The sequence below is a fragment of the Diorhabda carinulata genome, chromosome 9 (genome assembly GCF_026250575.1).
Source record: "Diorhabda carinulata isolate Delta chromosome 9, icDioCari1.1, whole genome shotgun sequence".
Lineage (NCBI taxonomy): Eukaryota > Metazoa > Arthropoda > Insecta > Coleoptera > Chrysomelidae > Diorhabda > Diorhabda carinulata.
The window spans coordinates 8,542,027-8,563,750 of record NC_079468.1 but is presented as its reverse complement, the minus strand read 5'-3'; the positions used below and the strand labels follow the sequence as shown (position 1 = coordinate 8,563,750).

At 31.7% G+C, this 21,724-nt stretch overlaps 1 protein-coding gene and 1 long non-coding RNA gene across 4 annotated transcripts in view; both read right to left on the bottom strand.

The window, feature by feature from the left end:
• Nucleotides 1-3,487: 3,487 nt before the first annotated feature.
• Nucleotides 3,488-6,262, bottom strand: LOC130897827 (uncharacterized). The gene is made up of 2 exons (XR_009059798.1): nucleotides 6,080-6,262; nucleotides 3,488-5,362 (listed from the first exon to the last, which is right to left on the bottom strand). It is a non-coding gene; the product is annotated as an uncharacterized LOC130897827 (long non-coding RNA).
• A 2,492-nt stretch (nucleotides 6,263-8,754) lies between these two features.
• Nucleotides 8,755-21,724, bottom strand: part of LOC130897826 (uncharacterized) — a 67,013-nt gene continuing 54,043 nt past the window's right edge. For all 3 annotated transcript variants that reach the window (XM_057806747.1, XM_057806748.1, XM_057806746.1), the window contains 7 exons: nucleotides 20,845-21,009; nucleotides 19,864-20,103; nucleotides 16,917-17,054; nucleotides 16,691-16,819; nucleotides 13,103-13,246; nucleotides 11,611-11,841; nucleotides 8,755-9,037 (listed from right to left, as the gene is read on the bottom strand). In XM_057806747.1, the coding sequence (XP_057662730.1) occupies nucleotides 8,984-9,037; nucleotides 11,611-11,841; nucleotides 13,103-13,246; nucleotides 16,691-16,819; nucleotides 16,917-17,054; nucleotides 19,864-20,103; nucleotides 20,845-21,009 (1,101 nt within the window). In that variant the 3' untranslated portion in view covers nucleotides 8,755-8,983. The remainder of the gene's footprint in view (nucleotides 9,038-11,610; nucleotides 11,842-13,102; nucleotides 13,247-16,690; nucleotides 16,820-16,916; nucleotides 17,055-19,863; nucleotides 20,104-20,844; nucleotides 21,010-21,724) is intronic.

Below are 21,724 nucleotides of genomic sequence, written 5' to 3'. Positions count from 1 at the left end.
TGACTGGGTACTGGATAGAAAGATAAAATGGAATGAGCACATTGACCGCATGACGCAAGAACGAATTGTGAAAATATCAAGGGACAAATCACCAGCAGGACAAAGAAGCATTGGAAGACCTAGGAAAAGATGGAGTGACAACCTCCCAGGTGACTGAGCAGAGGCAATGACGTGAAGGCAATGATGCCTATACACAGCAGGAAGAAGAATATCAATATGTAGATAGCATTTATACAATAAAATATTTCGTGTGCAATTATACAAATAGATGTATCAACTTTATATCTACAAACCTTGTTTTATTCATTTCTCACGTATTTGAAGGAAAAAGGGAATGAATTCTCCTCAAAAGTTTTTAATCTTGTTTTTGTTTCATTTCATATAATTGAGTTGTGTTCTACACTAGACAATCGCTTCATCTCTGGATTATACTAGAATTAGCCACTGTATTATTAACGGGTACTGTTAATTGAAAGATATATTTTCTGAATTAACGCAATAGTTATTTTGATACATAAGTATTAACCAGCGTAACTGATTCATTATCTAATGTCTGGGACCAAAACTTAATTAACCACTGCTAGAATGTTACGAAGTTTATTATTTTCAAATTCATAACAGTACCTAATTGGGCTTGAAATTTTTTCTCTTGAAATTAAAAAGTTTCAAAAACAGTTCACAATAATTTTTATAACAGTAACTGTATATTTGTTTAAGACATAAGACAAATTGACAATAGCATACCTTTGATGTTTCAATTTTTAAAATTCACCATGTATTTTTAACTTGGAGAGACCACTGTTATTTCATTCGGCCTTTTTTGAATAGTACTACGAATTGTGTTTATTGAAACACTGAAATCGTTAAATAAGAAATAACTTGATAGCCAAATTTTTATTTTTTTAGTAATATATGCTAAAAGCAATGATATAAGCAAAACGTTTATCACATATTCTGCACATAACTTGAAATTTTTGTTTGTCTTTCGAGACCAACCTTGATTCATACGTTAATGAAACTTAAACACATATATTTTTTTAAAGTATTATTTATTAGCATGTATAAAATATAGTTTATCACGTTAGGTAATAATCACGTAAAAAACTGGATTCGTATTATTTTAGCTTTACATGATCTAAAAACAACCTAAGTAACAGTTCAGTAGGAAATACTGAAATCGAATGTTTTACAGATATGACAGAAAAGTACTGCACTATCAGGAAGAGGGGAAAGAATTAAAAACTACTCCGAAAAAACACTAGGACAGTTGATATTATTAAAAAAATGATAATTCAATGAAAAAAAAAATGAAAAATAAAATAGTCAAAGAAGTATAAAAAACAATCGTAGAGATTTTTTTCTATCCCTTCTAATAAAAATGGATTTTACTCGATATATAATCTAGTCAAGTGAAATCTGTTTTCACCCCTTCATTTTTAATAGAAGAAAAATCTCTACGATTGTTCTTTATTCCTTTTTTCGAAGATGTTAAGAAGATTGTAAAATACAATTTTTTAGTACTCTGAACCATCTTAGAGTTTAAAGGGTGTGTTTTAAATAAAAAATAGTCTAAATGAGGTAGGCTTCAAATTTCAAATTTTTATGCCATTTTTGTTCAAATTATTCTTTGATATTCCCAAATATAACCCAAAATCGTATTCCGGAGTAGTTTTTTTCACCTCATTACTTGGAGTTTTGAACTTTTTCACTTTGCCCACAGTTTCGTAAGCATTTTTCTGATTATTCCTACATAATTTCAACCATATCTATCAAAAATCCAGTTGCACCTAATTAGAATTATTTGTTGGGCCTCTTCAAATCCCACTCAATCCATTTATTAGTGCGATGGTTCCGCATAATGTTCAAAATTGAGGAGGCATTCCGTCATATAAAAACTACATACCATCTCTTGTTGACCAGTGAAATTCATCCAACATTTACTGCTTCGCCCTCGTGTAAAATACCAAAGCGAATTATTTATAAAAGCTCATGAAGAAACATTCGGTAATGTTAGCATTATCAGCTCTAAAAACAACAATTAAATTAATAATTTTTAAAGGAAAATTTAATAACAACATTTTCCACTTCGTCTTCTTAATTGTTATCGTTTGAATAATTTATTACAAAATTTATGTCTTTTGTGTATATCATATGAATTATAATTTTCCATGGAAGGGGAATAACGTTTCATCAATGCTTAGGTAGTGGCCTGAAACTTTATTTCTTTGAAAAGATTACATCAATTTCTAACCAATGGAATCATGGGATGCATATATTTCGTTTTAAGATCACTAGTCCTACATAGTAATAAAGTTTTATGACTTTTGCTATCAACTTGATGTCATTTCACATCTTGCAAATGAATTGGTCTTTAATGTTCAGCATCAGACAATAATATGACTTGCTCTATAAATTTTTCGTAGCCACAATTATTTTTATACTTTCAGTAACCCAGAGCTAAATCCCACAGGATTTCGAAATTATCTTATAAAGGAGCAGCTTATTTTCAATGTAATTGACAGATCAAAAGTACAAATTAGATAGAGTAAAGGTCCAAGAATACTTCTTTGTGATACCCTTGAGTTTACTGGGTGTAATTCCGTTTGCTTATTTTACATTTGACTAATAAATGTCTATCTACCAAATATGATTTTAATAATAAGTAAAAGTGACGTGGAAGTTTAATTTTGATTTTGTATGATAACCCTTCGTCTCAAACCTTATCAAAGGCTTCGCTGGCATCTAGAAACGCGGTTGAGACAAATGTTTTTCCTTCAAATGCCTCATCTATACTTTCTACCACACTATGGATTTGCTATATCGTACCATCTATCTATAATAGGTATAAACAAACTGTATGACAGGGTACCTCGTCTACTTCGGGTACTCGTTAGCTCACTTGGATTTTCCCTAGGTTTCTTGACATCTGCACCCAAGCTGACGAATTGTCCAGCTGAATACGATAAATGACAGTTCAAAATCCTTCCATAGTGGCGGTGGTGTAGGCAAAGGTTATAGTATGAATGTAGCAATAATAAATAAATTAAAGTGTGCCGAGTTGAGAAACTTAATATTATTTTTGACTCAAACTGTTCATTATTCAAAAATTCCAACGATTTGCGTTTAATAAAATAATGTAGTGAATATAACCTAAATTTTGCGTCTTATTTAACACATTTTGACGGACATTTATATGCACATTATTGTTCTCCTTCCGTTTACCCTCTTGCCATTGCGGCTGACTAAGAATTGATATATTATTTATTTTCTTTTCATCTAACAATTCAGATTTTTTTCCTATTCCTTTCCGCTATTTTATATAGGTACAATTGTTATCAATAACCTTAAAATTTTATGTTTCTGTTTAGTTTTAAGTGTTTACATAAATAAATGAGTCAATGGCTAATTTTTAGAAATCATGTTAATATGCAGTCTTGCGATTCTATATAGTTGTCTTTATATCAAAAGAGAAAAATAAAACAATTGATTTGACATTCATCAAAAACTATCGTCGAACTTCTATTAAGTAGCTCAGAAATATCCGCTTTTAACAAGATATAATAATTACATCTGTTTTAAAACCAGGCACGGGCTTAGCATTCATCTAGTAATTGTTAAAACAAAAAACCCATGGGTTCAACGATCATGACTCTACCACTCAGGAATCAAGTGGAACAAATTTCGTTGATTTTTTATGTGAAGGGTCGAATTTTAAAACATACCACAAATTATTTATTTGTTTGTTGCCGTCATGAATACAAGATACTCTTTGATACAAAATACGAATACATTGGTACTGTGGATGCACTCCTTTGTAAATATACTTTTCACTTTCTTAGGATCTCTCCTAGTCTGCTTCATTGAGTAATGCATATTCCGACTTTACGGAACATAATGTTAGAGAATTTTGTTTTAAGCAGCTGGGCTGTAATTTAATTCAATAAATCGATCGAAATAAATGCCTACATAACCTCAATTTTACACTTTGTGTTTAAAGCACAATTTTGAAGCTGAAACATTTACCGTTTGAGGGGCAGAGGGAAAACGCACAATAAGAAATAGATAGTGGATCTTATATGAGTAATAAGTGAACCGAGATCTGCTGCTCAAGTAATGATGGATGTGGGTGGTTACGGAGATGGAAAAAAGTCATAGCATGTCGGCTAAAAAAATATTGTCAAGACTATGCTTATTCTTAACGAAAAACGTTTGTAGAAAAAACAAAATATATTTATTTTAATTGATATATAAATTAAGTATATTGGATAAAATGGAAAGATATAGAGACACACATAAAATGATTTAGGACAATTGAAAGCAATGAAAGTGAGAAGAAAAGTTATTCGGACATTGAGACACAATAAGATAAGAGTTAAATCCTGATTACAGGCGAACAACAAGAGATAAGAACACTATGGTGCCGCAAGCACAACAAGTGGAATACAAACCTTGCCAAGCACTACCACACGTTCCCCTGGCAGCAATTTCACACGAGGAGAAAATACAAGGTTAGAGGTGAAGAAATTGTGAACTTTTAAACTCTTGTAATTCTTCATAGCTTCTTTGGTCGTAAAGATCGTGCGGTTAATTAGGTACTTCAGCCTATCTAATTCGATCACATGTGGTCACTGGCGGTAATATTCCTCCGTATTTTCGTTCCACAGCTCAAATGGGTCACAACCACACTCATGAACTCTCTGATAGCACTCACGGTCATGATGAGTCATTTTCTATCTATATCCTCTCTCCTCGAAACGCATCAACAACATAGCCGACGCCTTTTTGTCATGACAGTTGATAGCGCTTGCGTTGCGGTAAATGATTAATTTGCTTATTTCAATTTGTATATTGTACAACAACTCTCTGCTGGAATCCTATTGACTGCATCAATTATGGTTTTGTACGAAATGTTATTTTAAAAATATATATAAATATGTTAAAATAAAACAGTTGCTGCGCTCACTGTGAAGTGGAAAAATGCCGTATCCGCAATTGCTGGGATGGGTCCGTATGCGTATTCACATGGCGAATTCGAGGAGCCTGGAAAAAGGTGCAAGTACTTGGGCTAGAAGAGCCGCCATTTTCATTAAAACTACTGTACTCAACAAAATTGTTAAACAAAGTGTTCTACACAACTAAGAAGCTGCAAAATAAAGTAGAAGTCATGAGCTTAACAAAAGAAACATTTATGTATTATAACCAATGTCTCCGAGACTTTTTATCAAACTATATGTTGTGGTTTCCCGCAAATCCTCTATCCTTAAGGTTGAAAATTATGGAGTTATTTTCTGGTTCTTAGCTTCTTTCTTCTAACCCGATGTGGTCTTGTTTTTTAGAGATTTTTTCTACACCTTTGTGGTCACTGTAAAATGAAAGTATCAACAGTTAATATACTTATAGGTATGAGCAGATTATAACCATTTATTGACAAATGAAGGAATAATGAAGAAATAATATTATTATTCAGTTAGCTTAATATTAGAATAAAATAACTGCTCTGGATCAGAGAGGGAATATTTAGAAGAACCATATTCTTTTGGAAAAAAGTAATATATCAGTTTGGTATAGTTTACTGAAAGTAAAGGCAGAAAGTTTGATATAATTTCCTATGAATATTTCCAAATTCTGTTGATTTTTTTAGTTTCAAAAAGCTTGCGGAGAATATTTTAGTTTTACATATCAATACCACCATCGAACTTTTTTATACAGTCGACTCTGTCTTATTTGAGAAAACCGAATATAAAACCATAATTGTCTCATTGTTGATATGCAACTGCCTCCAACCGGATACAATCAGGATTGTTTTTTCAAAAAAAAAAATTATCTGAAACCATGTTTAATCCCAATATAAGAGACTTGCTAAAAGGTTAATTTCATGATTGATAGGTCAAATTTTTGAGTTATCGTGCGAATTTCTCAAGTATAGTTAATGAGTACAAATAAATTAAGGAAATTAAGTTAATAACTAATAAATTGTTAGGAACTTGTGGAAATCCTTTTGTAGCTGACAAAATGTAACCCTATCTGCCTTTCTAAGTGTAATGAAGATATTTGATATCGTGAGAAAAATTATACATACCCAAACCACCCTTCAAAATCAATACCCATGCATAGAGATGAGTACAAAGAAATTTACGCTTTCCCGCATTGCTATTTTCTTCGAAATCACAACAACATTTTCACTTCAGCACTCACGAAACAAGCATGTGATTTTGTCTAATGAATTGGATGAATCATGACATTTGGTTGAGCGGTAACTAATCTAAAATATTACAATAAACAAATTTCAAAATCTACTATAAACCTTATATTATTGGATAACCTAACCTCCTATCCGCCCAATTCTATTCTACCTCCCCTAAGTTAGGAATATTTATTGTTCTGACCAAACCTACCACTAGGAAGAAACTAAACTAGTCGAACGCTGGGAGGTTTGGGTACTTTTCACAGGGTTCAGAAATTATTTTTTAAGTTTGAGACTAATTAAGCTAGAAGACTAGTACTTTGCAATTATTTGAGCCAAATATATTTGTACTGTTATGAGAAATAAAAATTTAATTGTTGGGGAAAATTATAGTTTCGTTACAATTTATGTGAAAAAGTGTCCAATGCTCCCCTGCGTTCCATACAAAGCATCATTATGTGTTCTTCCATAATTTTTCTTCTCTGCCATTTCAAAGCAAATTTGAGATCGTAAGGCATTGCAAGAAATCACTTTTCTCTTGTATTTTTGCACTATGTTTAAACTTATATGAAGCTTATATAAGCCCCACCGTTACTAAATTTATGCTTAATACTTGTGTGCTTTTATGTTATTTGCTTTACTGATAATTTTAATAATTTTTCTTTTAGGGAAATGCCTTTTGAATTCATAAAGAAGAACAAGCGTTGGGTAATCGCTAGACATTATATGGCAGCATCTGAGTCTTTTCAACTTAAATCTTTAAAGAGGAGTGCAACTTTAGAAATTAAGGAAATAACTCTGGATACGTAAGACTATATCCGAAGACTGGCTCTAGAAAACTAGTTGGTGGAAAACGAAAAAGAAGGAGAGACCAGAATATTGACAGACAGACCTGAAAAAAATTGATAGAAATGGAAAAACAAGAAAGACAAAGAAAAAAGATAGGAGATGAAAGAATAACTTAACTTGCTGAAGAATTAAAATCAAAACTAATAAAGATTAGGAAAATGAGCAGCTACCACTAAATCGAAAATGTTTCTTTTTCTGAAGAAACAGTCATTTTCAATAGATAGCATCTGCATAAGGTAGTAATAAGCACTAACGGTCTTGCGCTGTATTCACTTATTCAGAAGATTCCTACCACGTCTTTTAATATCGTTGCATAATCGCCTGTCTCTCGTCAGTTTTGTTATGGTGTGCATCCCATTGTCGTTTCTTGTTCGGCGATATATGCACTTCCTTTTTTAGCTAGCTTCTTAATAGATAACCTTCCTGCAATTAGCTCGGTGACCTCCTTCGAAATCGTACGGAATGCACTTATCACTCAGAGTGCACTCAACCAGTATGCTGATGTAAGCTTCTTGTGTGATTCCTTGAATTTTAAGGCATTGGCGTATGTAAATATGTTATACACCAACATCCCAATTACACTCTCTGACGCGCGATTTGTTTACCTTCAGTCTCTGAAGACAATTCAGTATCAATATCACCAACGGTTTCAGAAATTCCAATTTATCTGAGGGATAATAGCTTCTGAAATAGCTCTAGAATCGATCGCTTGTGCATTTGCAAAATTGTCGTTTACAGTTCGTCCGGTATTGAAGTAACAGTTCCATATTTGCAAATCACATCTATTGATTTTAAATCGGTTATAACAGTTATCAGATTTTTTAGGACTAACATTTCGGTTGCTCATGCGTACTATCAATATCTGAATTGTTTTTCACCTCTCTTTTCAAGTTTAGGAAATGCAACAAACAATTAAAAATGACATCAGGTGCATTCCACTCAGTGTTCATGGCGCCAGAAATACTCTTTTGGGCGTTCCACACAACGATATTGCCGCAGAAGATATTTTAATTTTACTTCAATGTAAATTAGTAAAGCACTCCACTGAAAAATTCAATGACTTACAAATAGTAACATAACTTCTTAAAGCGTTTGCTTTATTTTTCTGTTTTGCCATGTTGTTAATATTTATCTCAATATTCAAAATGCCTCGTAAGCCATTCCACTGTGATTTACGATTATAACGCTCTGGACTATATGGAACAGAAAAGATCGTGATCGTGAAATGATTGTCGTGAGTGCTTAGTGGAATGCACCCATTAAAATATAACACAGAAATAGTCAGCAGATTGCTTTTTTCCTTTGATGCTTAAATTGATCGCGGCAATATAAAATTTTGAATTGTTTCATAATCAAGCAGGTTTATTACGGTGACACTATGTTGGATATAAATTGGTTGGAGATTGATTCTATTTGTAGCCTGTAAGCAAAGTTATTGAAGTGACTGAAATTGACTATCAAAATAATTAAAAATAACCTATACTTTAAGGAATTTCGTACTAATTATATTGGAAATAACATAATGTGAAAGAATTATCATACAGGTTAGGAGAAACAAAAGACATTATAAAGATGAATATCGAAATTAATTGACAAACAAAAACCACTACCACATCATTTTTGAACTAAAAAACCGTTGACTTTCACTGAAAAATGTATTGCAAAAAGACTTTCTTTATACTGAACCATAATAGTCAAAACAGGAAAATAAAACTATATAACAAATTAAACTTTTTATTATTTGACATAGAGAGCTCTAAAATTAACAATATTCAAACAATATAAACATATCCATTTCAAAAAATATTTTTTACAGTCTAAATATATTTAATACACTTTCTGTTATTTACAAATACATTTGTATGGTCTTTATAATAAAGGAATATACAGTAATAAAATTCACTAAGTATCACAAAAATATATTAACATTTATTTTAAATATACATAATATTAGTACGACTCTAGGGCTCCACCTGTGAGTTTAGTTGCATAGAGGCTAACAACCTAAAAAATACATCAAATTCTAATTTTGGACCATATTTTCCATTCAAAAAATATAGGTGGTTTATATGTAAAATCAGAGAATAAGAAATTTGTGCATGGATGTCTCCTCATATAATTATTTGTGAAATTTGAACAATTACTTCTATTTACCATATGACATCAACCACAGGAATCTAGATGAGAAATTTCTAACACACAACTCACATTTACAAGTTATAAGTCTCCAGAAACTGATGGTAAACTAAAACCTATTGGTTTGTCAATTCTATTAACAGAGATTATTGTATTATAATCAGGAATAATTTATTAGCACACCTTTTTTTCATTCATTCTTTTTGTAAGTTTTGTGATACTTGCTTTTTCAACAAACAGAAGAATCTTCACTTATTTTGCTTCCTCGGGATTAAAAAATAATCATAAATTATGGTAGTGAATGTTGGGTGATGACACAAAAAGATCTAGAAAAATATTTGAAAGAAAAATTACACTGGTCAACAAAATTTAAATGAATACTTGTATCAAATTTTGAATATACTATGGCTGCCGAACAATAATAAATTAATGGAAAATAATTGACACATCAGGTTGTGACATCAAGACATATATTTTTATAAAAGTACAAAAATCACTAATACCTAACCTAAATATTCATCAATGTACAGAAACTAGCTATGAAATTCGTGAATCTTTGACTTCTGGTAGATCCCTTTTAAGTCTCAAACAGTAATCTGCTAGCATTCCTGGAAGTATTAAGAAAATGTTTTGGTGAAATCTTTGGCCTTGTTTGTGCTGTGACGATAGCACCCAAATTCTCGGGGAGGAAATCAAGATGAGAGTGCAAGAATTTATAAGCTAATTTTGGACAACATTCACAAAACATTTCCAGGCGACTTTTTTCAGATCATTCAGCTTTCCTTCAAAGTTAGTATCCTTCTTTAATTTTTACTTCGCTAGATTTGAGAAATTCCTCTCTCAAGTATAATAATTCATAGCCATCTTCAAGTGTAGTTTTTACAAAATTTTTCGTTAGATCGAGCTTTATATGCAGCGGTTGTAAAAGTATGTTGTCAAGGTTCACTAAAGGATCATTTTCAACATTCTACTGTACTGGGGTAAGTGATCCATTCTTGAGCCATACTTTGTATAGTGTCCTATTCGTAAATGAAACAGCAATATTTTGTGTAAACAAGCAAAAGTAATGGCTTCAAAATCTCCACAAATTTTCCAAACATGTTCACAGTTTTAAATTTTTTCAAGAAGGAACTTCATGTTCTCGTAAGTCTCCTTCATATCAGAACCGTGGAAAACCCACACTGGAAAATATTTTTTACCGTTGTATAGCAACACTGCTGTCAAGCTAGTTTTTGAGGAGTCAATGAACAATCATCACTGATAAAATTCAATAAATTCCTCACGACAGGAATGCTATTACAATAGACTAAATCATCTGCTTTAGGTTTCATTTCATCGTCACGATGTCGGAAATAAAAAGTTTTTGTACCAGGAGAAAGTAAATTCCAGTCGTTCAATCTAGACCCCAAAAGCTCAGCTTATTTTTTGGACAAATTCAAATCCACTTGCTAATTAGTTTAAATCCCTTTATATCCATAAATGCGGTTCTTATGATGTGGATGGTTCATAACTTGAGCCACACTTGATACCTTATTGGGTTGACTTAAAAGTTTTGGCACAAGCAGTTCGGTTCCATGTGGGATTGGTCTGTTGACCGATGACAAGTTTGGGTACTGGACAGTGTGTTTGGACTTGGTTGTGACGCCTTTTGTTTGATTCAAACAAAGATAACAATCACTCACATTATCTTATGTTTCATTCCAAATCATTGATATACCAAAAGGCAAATATCAGGATTCTTGTTAAGTCGAACCTAACACACGTTACACAACATATATATGGAAACCAAGACTTAACTTGGTGGCGTATAGGAAAACTAAACGTGAATTTTCGACAGTAAGTTGTAAAAGTTAATTCTCCACACACATAACAAAAACTATTTGGGTTATAAGAAAACTTTCGCGTCATATTTACGATGTATAAAAAGAATATATAGCTGTACATAAAAGCTGGATGTGACTGAAACAAAATAATATTTTTTTTAATGAAAGTACATCACAACAAATAAAAATCATCCCAATGTTCGTGTGGCAAAAACAGTGTTTACCAGTGTTATTAGAAGAATATATGGAGGACTTAGAATGAACGAAGGAGACTGGAGATTCCGAAATAATAGAAAAATTGAGGAACTCCTGATTTATTTGAACCCAGAGGTTTGCTTGCCAAAATATCCAACAGTAGAAAAACTGATCAAGTTCACAACGACTTACAAACAATGAATGTGGGGTATGGGAAACTTTGATCACGAACATACCAGTTTCGAGGCGAATTTTCGACGAGACCAAGGCCCGGACCGAGCTGTAGTGCCAATTGGTAAGGGTAAGGTCAATCTAGTCCTTAACGACACGCTAAACAAATTTTACTTATTTATAAATGACTTAATCACATGGTACAATACTCTTTTGGATATCATTGTTTTTGAAAATTGCAAATATACTAACCTTATAGATTAACATGTATTGTTCTTTAGTTTGTACAGCACTAGCCCTATCTCTTCTTAACCTGTAAACGATCTTGGGAATGTCTACGAGTCGGGTCTGTTCAAATTCCCTGATTGCAATATCACATGCGATTACGACTCCAGTTCTTCCTGTTCCTGGACTACAATGTACTACAACTGGATTTACTTCATTCTTTGGAGGACCATTGACATTGCCATTGGCTGCAGCAATCTATCAAAAAGAAGTATGAGAAATCACACATTACTCTTGAAAGTTCTCAAAAGGATTGTGCAAAGGCAAAGAAAATATTGAGGAAAAAAAAATTAAAAAACAACTTATGACAAGAATAAAAGAGAAGATCTGAGAATCAAATTCAGACAAATGTGTGCAATATTGACACTCTGAATATAATGAACTGATTTTATATAAGCAAATCATGAAACCTTTATCAATTTCCGCACTATGCAGCTCAAGATATGTACCAATGAATATTAACTAATTATTAAAAGTACACAATGACAACTTACAAAATATTAATGCTCCCAAAAGGATTGTGAAAAGGTGAAAAAAATATTGAAGAACAACAAAAATAACAAAAACCACCTTATGTCAAGAATAATAGAGATCTGAGGTTCAAATCATGAAACCCTTGAGGACTTCTGTACTTTCAACTCAATATGCCTGCTAATGAATATTACTAGATCATTCAATACTTTTGAAGCACACAAGGACAACTTTTGAAATATTAATGGTACGGTGGACCTATGTCTCTACCATATTACCATAACTCGTCAATAAATGTAAGCATCAAATCTAGCAAAGGAAGTATGTATATCCCTGTTGAGTCTCTTGTGGAGACCTGGGGGTTCACCTGAACCACTTTGAGATTTACTGCTCTAAATAGATACCATCGCCAGACGTTCATCATGATCTTATCAGATAAAATATTATTAAATGTCCAAAAAGTGTATGTACATTGAGATTTAGACAACTGTGATTATAACAAGTGATTATAAGCAATAAAAAAATGATTACAGAAAAAATATGTAAGTGAAGAACAGTTAGAATAAAGCTCAGTGAATAAAATGGTATAGATATTTATAGGAAAGCACATTCCTAATAAGAAGGAAAATATTAGAAAAATTTGAAGTCCCCATCTCTAACTGGAATAGATATCACAAGGTAAAACGTGAATAAATGCCCGTTTAGTGTCTAAAAAGTGTATGCACGTTGAGCTTCAAACATCTTATTGAATTTGATAAACTAATTTGATTTACAGCAAGCTCTTTACTGTAAAGAAATGACTTTAAAATAATATTAGTATTGGTTGAACAACATTAAAAGGAGTATGAAATAAGGACTGTTTGTTATACTTAGGTTTACTATTGTTTAAATTCCAAATTATCACTTATATATAAATAGAGCACTGTAAAACTATATACTATGTACTATGAGATATATATTTTTCTTTAAAATTGTAATCTGTCATTACCTTATCCAAAGTAGATGATTTCATATAACTCCTAGCTTCTATTAAGAAAGCTATGAGCGAATTTTCTTCAGTTGGCACTCCCTTTTCCGGCCAACCCAGGTACCAGAAATGTGTGACTTCTCTCCAACTATTTGAAACCATATTCTGAAAACAAAATGGAAAAATGTACCTTCAATACACTGTTAATAACTAAGTTGGAATTTCTGGAACCGTTGGTAATATTCATACTGATCATACTGAACTCAGTTAAGTTTCAGTTTCTGTGGGTGTTGGTGTAGTGGTGTTGTGAAAAAAGTGTTCAATATATTCTTAAGATTTTTGTTGATTATTGTGCAATAAAATGCTTCTCTATTTGATAGAAGACCACCCATCAGTACAATATTGTACTGAAAACAGATCCTATGGGTTGTTTCCACTTTATCATGTTGCGATGGATACATATTGATTTATTTCGATTTTAACGGGTTCAAATATTCAATATTTCAAAATATCACGATTAGGTTCTAATACTGATGAAAGTATCAATTAGATGGAAATCGGACGGCGGAAGAATTGGCATTGATTTTAAAGGATTGAGCTGTGAACATAAGATGGTACAAATTCAAAGAAACTATGGTCGAAACCATGTGGAACCTAAGTTATTAATTTTTATTATTAATTAGTTATTAATGTTATTAATGTCCCATTCAAAATTGTTTATTTCAAAAAAGCGCAAGCTGCTCGCAATTCTATATGACGAAAACTGCAATCAGATCCCTGTAAAAGGAAACAAAGTTCGAAAGTTCGAAAGTTTCGTAGAAATAACGAAAATGATAAATTTATGCAATGAAAACATCCCTGAAGGGCTTTTTGACTGATTTTTTTGTATCGAATCAAAAAACGACGGATCTATAACAAATCGAGTTGAATATAACCCTGTATTCAGCAAGACTTGCAAAGGTGGTTCAAAAATGTGTACTGAAAGCAAAGTTTTACAGAAAACGACAGCAACGTTTGTACTGTCAGATTATTTAAAAAATTGATGTCAAAAAGGGGGCCAAATATTAAAATCAACATTACTACTAAAATAAATCGACAATGAAAATCCGAAAATGATCACTGGTGTGATAATATGCCCATTGGAAGAAATATTATTCAAAATTGTACAAAATCGTCTGTCGAAGCGATCAAGAAAAAAATTACAATAGTTTATTTGAGAAAGGTATAGAGAAATAAAACCTCATTAGGTATGCAAAGAGACCACATAATGACCCAACGAATATTTAAGCCACTCTGATAGTTTGGCATTGATTTCATTGTAATTTTTTTTCTTTTTATCAAGTGCAGGTAATACCACCCGGGTTGGGGTCAATATATGGGTTTTGCCTATGGGTATACATTCACAAACACTGAAAATAGTGTGCCAAAGGCGTGCCGGTAGAATACTCGTAAAAAGGAAAGCCGAATCTGAAATAAGGTTGGAATTAAGCAGAGGCACTAATAGAAGGTTAAACGGTACCTGTTAAACGCAAAACGTAACAGTATAATCTACTACCTAAGTAATCCCTACACAATATTTCGATATTGACACTTCAGGCAAGAGAACATATTTTTACTAATTCTCTTACCCAATTACTTGAAATTTTAATATTACAAACAATATTATTTCAAAACCTTCGTCTATGGCTGACACCGAAATTGAGCCGAACTGGACGGAACACCCCATTTGATGACTCTATACCTTTCTGAAATAGACTATAATCACTCCAATAGATCGACCGCGGTTAGTCGATTGGCGAAAAATGGAAAGAGTTCATAAAAATTATGGATCACAATAATACCAACTCAATAGAACCCTACTTCAATATTGATGAAGATATTATAATTATTAACAGCATTCTTATTGGAAATACATCTTCATCAGTTATAGAAACTAATACATCTTCACTTAAGTTTTCCAATTATTCTTTTGTTTATTGCACCTTTACATAATTTGTTTTTGCTCTCTATTTTTTCTATGATTAGCAAAAAATTTTCTATCCGTATAACCCTCCAACATTGATACGAGGATGTATTAATATCTAGTTAGCCTAGACTCATTAGAAGTGTCAGTGTAAAGTTTGACGTCAAAAAAGTAAACCAGAGTTACACAATAAATTAAAAAAACAAAGATGTCCACCGAAATTGTGAAAATCGAAAAATTGGGAGTATCGAGCCATCAACAAGTACCTGTATTTAAAAGGGTTAAGAGGTAAACAGATTACGAAGATATGCTTAATACCCTTGGTGATCAATATCCTTCATATGCGACCGTGAAAAATTGGACTGCAAGCCTCAAAAGAGGTAAATTATCCATTGAAGATGATGACCGATCGGGAAGGCCAGTTTCAGTGGCAGTCCCCGAAAATATCGATGCAGTTCATGACATGATTTTATCAGACCGTCGAATCGGGCTAAAACGGATATCTGAAGCACTGAATATTTCATACGAACGCGTTCATCATATAGTTCACGTCAATTTGCACATGAGAAAAATTGCTGCAAAATGGATCCCCAAATGTTTGAATGTTGACTAAAATCGTCGAGTTCGATCTGTGCTTGATTTGAAAACGATGTAGAATTCTTAAACCGAATTGTCACTGAATGAGACTTGGGTACATTTCTACGATCCAGAAACAAAGCAAAAATCGATGAAATGGCGACACTCTGGTTCTTTAAGACCTCAGAAGTTTCGTGTCCAATATTCTATTCTATTCGCTGGAATAAATCTATCCAATTGAGAGGAGAATATGTTGAGTAATAAAATATTTCGACATTGAAATTTTGTATGGATTTATAGTAGGGTAAGAATTTCTCAATATTTCCTCGTAAATGCTCAAAAAACAACTTTCTCAAAATTGTTGCTTATAGGCAACAGACCTAAGCCTACGGCGTTACTCTGTTTCCAAGCAACAAGCTTTCAAAATCAAAACATTTTCTCGAACAACTATTATTGTCCTTACTATTGAAACTAGCTTATGATACAGAAATTTCAATTGAAAATTTTTAGTGAGTTATTTAGATGTTCAAAAATTATTGTGGTAGAAAAAATGAAGAATATCTATGAGAGGAAAATCATTTTTTTATATGCTGAAGGTAAAATTAAGAAATAGAAACAAATAAATAACATAATAAATCTGATGAAAATAGTTGGAAAACAAACGAAACAACAAATAACATTTTTAATTTGAAATAAAAATGGAAAGTTTAATAGTGGAAAAATGTTCATAGATTCAAGAGAAAATCGAATAAAAGCATAATCAAAGGGAAAACAGAGTAATAGACTAGTGGTGAAAGGTTGGCTGGAAATTAAAAATGGGTGTAAGACTAAGGAATTCTAAGTAGCTTTCAAATTTGATATATTTTTGTAAATTTGTTGAAATTCATTTTAAAACAATTAAATAAGACACTTTTCAATAGAGAGAAATTGATGTAATAAACAGAATCTATATATATAATATAAAATGATAATCCACGATCTTCTTAATTGATTATAATGTGGACTTCAAGTTCTGTCTACAAAAAATATCGAATAACTGTATTTTTCAGAATATTTTACTTATAACTTACCTTCAGTTGAAGGTTCGATATGATATATTTATCCTTCACATCTCGCTTTTTCAAAGTAACTTGAAAATCTCCAAATAACCTATTGCAATCTAATACTTCCGATGGAGGGAGATAATCTACACACTTTTCCTAAAACATTTTTTTGTTACAAAATTCTCATTGCTCATTTATTTCGAATACTCAATAATAATAAATACGTAACTTGTAACTATAGCAAATAACTTACAACTCCATTTTCATATAGGTGAGTTATCATCAAGATAACTTTAGACTGCTGTTCCCATACCATTCTCCAGAAGTCATCGACCGTATTTTGCATGGGAGCTTGGCATGCAATATAGTATCCTTTCGTGTTTTTGGGGCCCTAAAAATATACATGTTTTGTTTAATTATTTTCGAAATATTACCATTTTAATCTATTTAATCCACTTATAAAAGCATTGATAACACGAAAGATAGAAATACAATAAACGTTAATGCTCACAAAACAAATGTTTTTACCATTGCACATATGTATTATTAAATAAATATCACTATATAATACTTTCAAAGATACTTCAAAATTTATTTTTACTGAAAGGGTTAGAGCAATATTTGAAATTCAAAATGCTAACAAAGTGGCGAAAGTTCAAACTTGGCAAAAGTACATTATTGATTGTAAATAATTCGAGTTTGCATCATTAGATATTTTTATTTAATTATTATAAATTGAAGTATAATTTGTTTAAATTTACTAGGATGGAAATATAGCCTCCCTTGGTGAAATGGTCGTAGTAACATACTTTAAAATATTTAGATACAGAATTTCGAGTTCTAACACTACTACGAGTTAGATCGTAAACATAATGTTGGTGCCAAAAAAAGTGTTTAGTAGTTTTTACTCTAAAAGATAAGTACACCTATCAATTAGTTTATATTTTTCAATTCTATCAAATAGAATTTTAATTTTTCGAATCAAATAAATGTCCGATCCCAAGGGCGACCCACAGGGGCCGCCCAATAAAAATTACAATGATTCTCAACCGATATATGATTTTAACAATAAATATCAAAACCCTGACAAATGACCTTATTATATATATTTTGAACATGGAGATAAGAACTTAGACAGGTTATTTCCTATCAAAGTAGGTTATTTTTTGAGAGAATCTTCAATCTTCTGTGGAGATTTTAATGCAAATTTTAGTATGTGGAGTCCTCATCCAGATACTCCACAAGGAATAATGTTAGCCGACGTGGTAGACGATTTAGATCTAGTGGTACTCAATAACGGTACTCCCACTAGAGTAACCCCCCCCCCCGAATCAATATAAATCAGCAGTTGATTTAACCATAACAGCCCCTTCTCTAGCAAGTAAAATACACTGGGAAGTATTTGATGATACAATGGGATTGGACCACTACCCAATAATTATGGAATTGCAAACCGTGTCTTTGTAAACTCTAATCAACCCTTCAACTAAATGGACAAATTCTCGTGCAGACTGGCACCTTTTCAAAAATATTATTGAATCAAAACTCAAGTCTTGTAACCAAAATTTGTCTTCAAATGAGGACAAACTATCATTATTCTTTGAACTAATGTCCATCCTAGACCATACTGGTGGGATGCTACCTTTTCATCAGCATCTATAGAATGGAATAAAGCATTGAATAAATATAAACGTCTGGCTAATTTAGAGAACTATCTACGTTATAAAAATGTTACCGCCAAAGCAACATTAATATTCAAGAAAAAAAAGAAGATGTTGACTTGAATACCTATTTAAATTTAAAAATTTAAAACTAAAAAACCAAACTTAACTCCAGAATTAATAGATCAAATGTTAAACTCTTTAGCTCCGCCATCAGTTTTAAGCTCTCCATTTTTATCAACAGAAAATTATAATTTTTCATTTCACTCAAAATCGAAATTCCTAGGAAAACCATTTATTCTAGAAGAGCTGCATACTGCAATAAAAACGTCGCGAAATACTGCTCCCGGTATAGATAGTTTCACATACATATAATATCCCTGAAAAAGCCAAAATATTTCTCCTAGATATATATTATAATAGTTGGTGGCTTGGATAAGATTATTCAGATAAATTGAAAGAGATTATTATAACGTTAATACTAAAACCCAATAAAAAACCTGATTCAACGACATCTTTTCGACCTATTTCTTTACTCTCATGCATAACAAAGACTTTTAAACGTTTGATTAAGAATCGGCTGGAGATTTTTATAGAAAGTAACTCCTTGGCACCAAAAAGTCAATATGGTTTACGTAGAGAATTCGCTCAAGAATACCATTTCGAGATACAATAATGATTTGAACTACTAGAAACACTCATTTGTTATTTTATGAATATGTATCAGTTAAGAGAATCTTCATCAAGCACTTCAGAAGTATAATGAGTATGATTTGGAAACAAGAACCCTAACACTGCAACCTTCAATGTTTACCAAACTGAACAATGTACATATTACTAGTTTTAAAAATTAACACTAGATAGATAAAAAGAAAAAAAAATTAAAGGCAACGGAGTAGAGAAAAACTAGATATTAAAAATATATATACGCATACTGGCAATATTAGGCAAACGGCTAGAAAACAAAAATAAATAACTATATATTTTTAAAATGATAATTTCCAGGAGGACAAAATTCAGTTGAAGTTCTTTGATAACGAAAATATCCAAATTATCTCAATAGCAAACAAATATATTTGGATGTAATTGAATATTTCTAAGGAAAAAGAGTAGTAATTATCGAGATCAGACATCATTAGTTTAATAATTGTTCATTCTCTTAATGAAACGGTTGACTCACAGTTTTAACAGGAACGTAAATATGAACGTTCCCCATATTTTTTCTCATTTATGACCAGTTCAAAACGTTGCGCGTTGTATGAATAACTACGTCCATTCTAAATATTTCATCAGTTGACAAATATACCTACAATTTAAATGAATAGATATAACTATGTTTAAATTTTCTCTTAATTTCATGATTTTTAATTGATTTAGTATCAATTGCACGTCGTCTCATAAATTAGTAGTAGTGAATTACGTTATGTAACTTAGTAGTTTAATGATTATTATATATTTCTCGTATTTTCAAATTCGAATTAACTAAGGCAGTGAAATGATTTAAATATTCAATTGATTATCGATAACGATTCAACTTACCGTTACATAATTTGCGTTTATATAATCACTGTTAGGATATCCGTCGATAGGTTGTAAAAATACCCTTGTTTCTGGTAATGGTATCACATTGGCGTACCGGTTTTTAGTTTCACAGCCATCCGGAAGTTCACTTATTCTTGCAGTAATCTGAGGAATTTCTTCAAATTCTGCTTTGATGTCTTCGGTATTTGAAGCAAATTTGACAAGAGCGGATAGATTCAAAGGATGAGTTATTACCACCTGTATAATATTCATAATTAATAAATAGTTGTATGGTATGTATATCTACGAAGTATGATAAAAATACGGATACTGAATTTTTATAGCAACAATTTCAACTAATGTGTCTGAAGTGTTGAGACAATTTGAATTCGCTCACGTTCTACTACTTAAGCTGATTTAGTCACATAGGTTTTGCAGTGTCTTGTTTCAAGTTGAAAAAAGTGTAAGTTCCCGAAAGTATTTTATGGTGATAGTTTACAAGTGGGAAGAGCAATTTTAAAGTGGAAAAGAGGCAGTAAAAGACGAAGAACAGGTGGGACGTCCTATAATCTTAAAAAGAAATAAAATGTGCAAGAAGTCAAACAAACTTCTTCAAAAAGACGATTAGGACTTCTAGTTTTTTCCGACAATTTGTTAAAAGAGAAACTTTCTCAAACCATTCTTGATATTGAGAAGGCAAAAAGCAGATAAAAGCCATTTTGAAAGAAACGTTTTAGAAATTCTTCCAGTCATGTATGCTACGTTGGGATAAGAGTAATATTTCTTGCCAAGTGCTTCTCTTTTTAAAATCTCCGCATTTTTAATCAGACCCCATATATATTATCTAATAAAAAAATCAATTAGTTCATAGCATGATTCATTAAACATGTCACAATAATAAAAACTAAATTTCATTAATGATTAATTGATTTGACAGGAACTGGTAAATTTTAACTATTTTCTTATTACAAGTTAATCAACTCGACCAATAATACTTACGGGATCATCAAAAGCGGGATTACCATATGATCTTTTTGACTGTCTTTCTGCCTTTCGTCTGGTACTGTTATAACTTGAAACATTGTCAACGCTGTAATGGTCGAGACTTACTGGTCTACATCTTTGTTTGTAGTTGAAACGTTTTTGCCTTTTCCGCATAATATACTGCAAAAATATAAGCTCGCTTACTTTTCAAAGAATTAGAGAAAATAATGCAATAAGTTTAGTCTATTTATTACATGAAAAAAATAAACCAGAACTGATACCATATTTTAAAGACTTTTTAATGAACAAACTTAATGAAGTTTTGGCGAATAGATTATCTAGTATAAAAAGAAATTCTCGGACATCATTTTCATTGTAAAAAAGACCATCAAAAAGTTAAATGGGTATTAACATATACGGCACTAACATATTAAATTTATTCGGTTATATTACTTTCTGGAGTCGGAATTTAGGCCACAAACACTTGTATGTCACTAATGTCACAAAGCATAACAAGTTAGTACTACCTTGCCATAAACTAGTGATTACGTGGTCCCGCAGAAAATAACCAATATGTTAAATTACATTAGAGTCCAATTAACTGGTCTGAAACCATATTTCACACAGGTCCGTGGCATTCATATTTTCAAAAAAATATTAATTTGAGCGGTAATGATTTCTTTAAACATAACCCGAGGTCGGGCTTAATTTTTGAAAAAATAAGATCCAATCGCTCCAAAAGATTCTTTTTTGGATGTAATGGAGTCTGTAGGGTTCATTACGAATAGGTTTTGTTAACAAAACTATATTAAGCCAAAAATAAGACAATTTTGCAATCATACAACAACTAGATCTTATATGATGGCCCAAGATTTTTGCAGAATAGTATCCACGT